The sequence below is a fragment of the Limulus polyphemus genome, unplaced genomic scaffold (assembly GCF_000517525.1).
Source record: "Limulus polyphemus unplaced genomic scaffold, Limulus_polyphemus-2.1.2 Scaffold17123, whole genome shotgun sequence".
NCBI classification, from domain to species: Eukaryota; Metazoa; Arthropoda; class Merostomata; order Xiphosura; family Limulidae; genus Limulus; species Limulus polyphemus.
In genome coordinates, this window is record NW_013682733.1 from 183 (window position 1) to 2,498 (window position 2,316).

Genomic DNA, 2,316 nt, shown 5'->3' on the forward strand with positions numbered 1-2,316 from the left:
CAGGAATTCATCCTGTTTATTACAACGTTATCAACTTTCGAGAAGCCTCATTTCACCATGGTCTTCATCGTATTCTGTTTTTATATCAATAGGTGAAGTGATGCCGCATCTTTATTATTGGAATTAAAATTTTCAACCGGAACAGCACTTTATGTACGAGTTGACTAAACGACCAGAAACCCCTAAACTTCACGTACAGCCGTTCTTAATTTTTGAACTGTTGATTAGAGAGAAGACAGCTAGCAACACTCGCCGTCGCGAATAACAGGATTGATGTTACTTGTGTTAGGCGCTCACAACTGAAAGTGAGGTATGACGTCGCAGCCCAGTACGCTAATCACTGGGTGTTATTACCACTGCTTTACGAGATTAATTCTCACCGTCCAAGACAAATTGTTAGGAACCATTTCTAAAGGTAAAACAAACCGTCTTTAATAATACACTCTCGAGTATGCAAGTTATGTTTGGCACTGGAAATCCTCACATTGTTTGTTTTAGGCTACTGTTTTTTGATGAACGTGATTGAACAACTAGCTTAATAGTGGAACATTCATTATAGTGACTGGTTGTCTTGGTTACTCGAGACACTGCTGATGATAGCTTTTTTTATCATTTCGTAATTTTCATTTTACGGCAATAAACAGTCAACAAAAAACGCACTTGTAGAAACATTAGATTGTACAGAAATTTATCGAATCTTCTGGTATGTTAGGTACATTTAACTGACACTGCTTAGTTTCTATACATAAGTAGTGTTAAGGAATACAAGCGACGTTATAGCAGAAAAATTATTTATTTATTTTTCAAAATTACATAAAATTACTTATAAATACTACAAAATGTGGCATAAAATTATTAAGCCTGTGAACCGTTGTAAACTGTTGACCATGCACATATTGGTAAGTGGTTAATATTATTTTGGGGCATCCTGTATAATGGTATCTATTGCTAGGAAACATAAGAAGGGTATTTTATGAAAGAACGAGAAACTGATTTATTTATTTTTTCATTTGGCTAAAAGGGTAAACCAAACTTTTCGTTTCTTTATTCACTCCAGTTGCTACTGGTTTTAGCGCCCTCTGTGAAGAAGAACCCTTTCACCTCGATTATTAAAAAAAATCAATGTAAAACGTTACTATACACTTGTACAAGTTAAGCTATTAATATTACAAATATACATATACTTTTAATTCTCAACTTGACGGCATCAGTTAAAAGCCATCTTATGGCAGTCTTTGACATTATATTTTTAATGTCCTGAATAAAAAAAAAGTCCATTTTGAAAGACTACACAGCTGGAAAAGCTTTTGGTACGCCAACATTACAAATTGTTATCATAATTCAATTATGACCTTTGGAACCGTCTTAACGTGACTAAAACTTGTCACTATAGTTACTATTATTTGCACTTCAGGTGCACTGATGTAGCCACAAGGTGACGTCACCACATTGCTGCCGCCTCCAAGTCGGTATTACGATCTTCGGTAGTTCCGCTAGGTCTGTCTGTGTCACTGTTCAAGTTTCTGTAAAATATAAACGAAAAAACGAGAAAGGACACGACATTCAATTTTGTTCCATTTCAAGATAATTTACCAAATTCCTTTAATCATTCCCAATGGATTTCGTAAAAAATATATTTATCTTAAAGTTATCATAAAATGAGAAACCAACTGTAATCTTCAGATCATTACCAAAACCTACCGGCTGATAGCTGAAAAAGCCTTCCTCTTCGTCGCTTCCCGCTCGGCATATTTCCCAAAATGGTGAAGACTTATGGCTCGTTTTCCGTTGATTATCGTACTGCCGTCACTGTCGTCATTCTCATAAGCGACGTTGTCAATGCCTTCTTTGCTGCTGCCAGGGGCATTAAGGTCATCTTGAAGAACGGGACCATTACCATTCGTCTGATGGTCATTACGTTTTTGTACTGTTGTAGAACTATTACCCTGTTCCACAAAATATCGGTAGGGGGTGTCATAATCCACTTCCAAAATCGTTGAAAATTTATTAGGAAAAACAATATCTATAATAGCAACTGTTGCCCCGGTACAGAAAGCGATGCTCCCTACACGAGAGTAACGTAAAACAATTAATTAGTGTATGGATTGAAGTAAACCACTCTAACTTCATTCTAAGTAAAATATACAAACCACTGACTTAGGAAAGAAGCATGACGACCAAAATATGAAAAACAAAAATCCCCCAATAATCTAATACCGTATAGTAAAATATTTGTATTCACATAATCTAATATCATATAGTAAAATATTTATATTCCAGTAATCTAATATCATATAGTAAAATATTTGTATTCAC

The 2,316-nt window shown here is 35.1% G+C and overlaps 1 protein-coding gene across 1 annotated transcript; it reads right to left on the reverse strand.

The window, feature by feature from the left end:
- Window positions 1–846: 846 nt before the first annotated feature.
- Window positions 847–2,065, reverse strand: LOC106477517 (the record flags this gene model as incomplete). Its single annotated transcript, XM_013938071.2, has 2 exons — window positions 847–1,523; window positions 1,702–2,065. Coding segments are annotated over 2 exons (446 nt in total), but the record flags the coding sequence as incomplete, so codon positions are not given.
- Window positions 2,066–2,316: the final 251 nt, after the last annotated feature.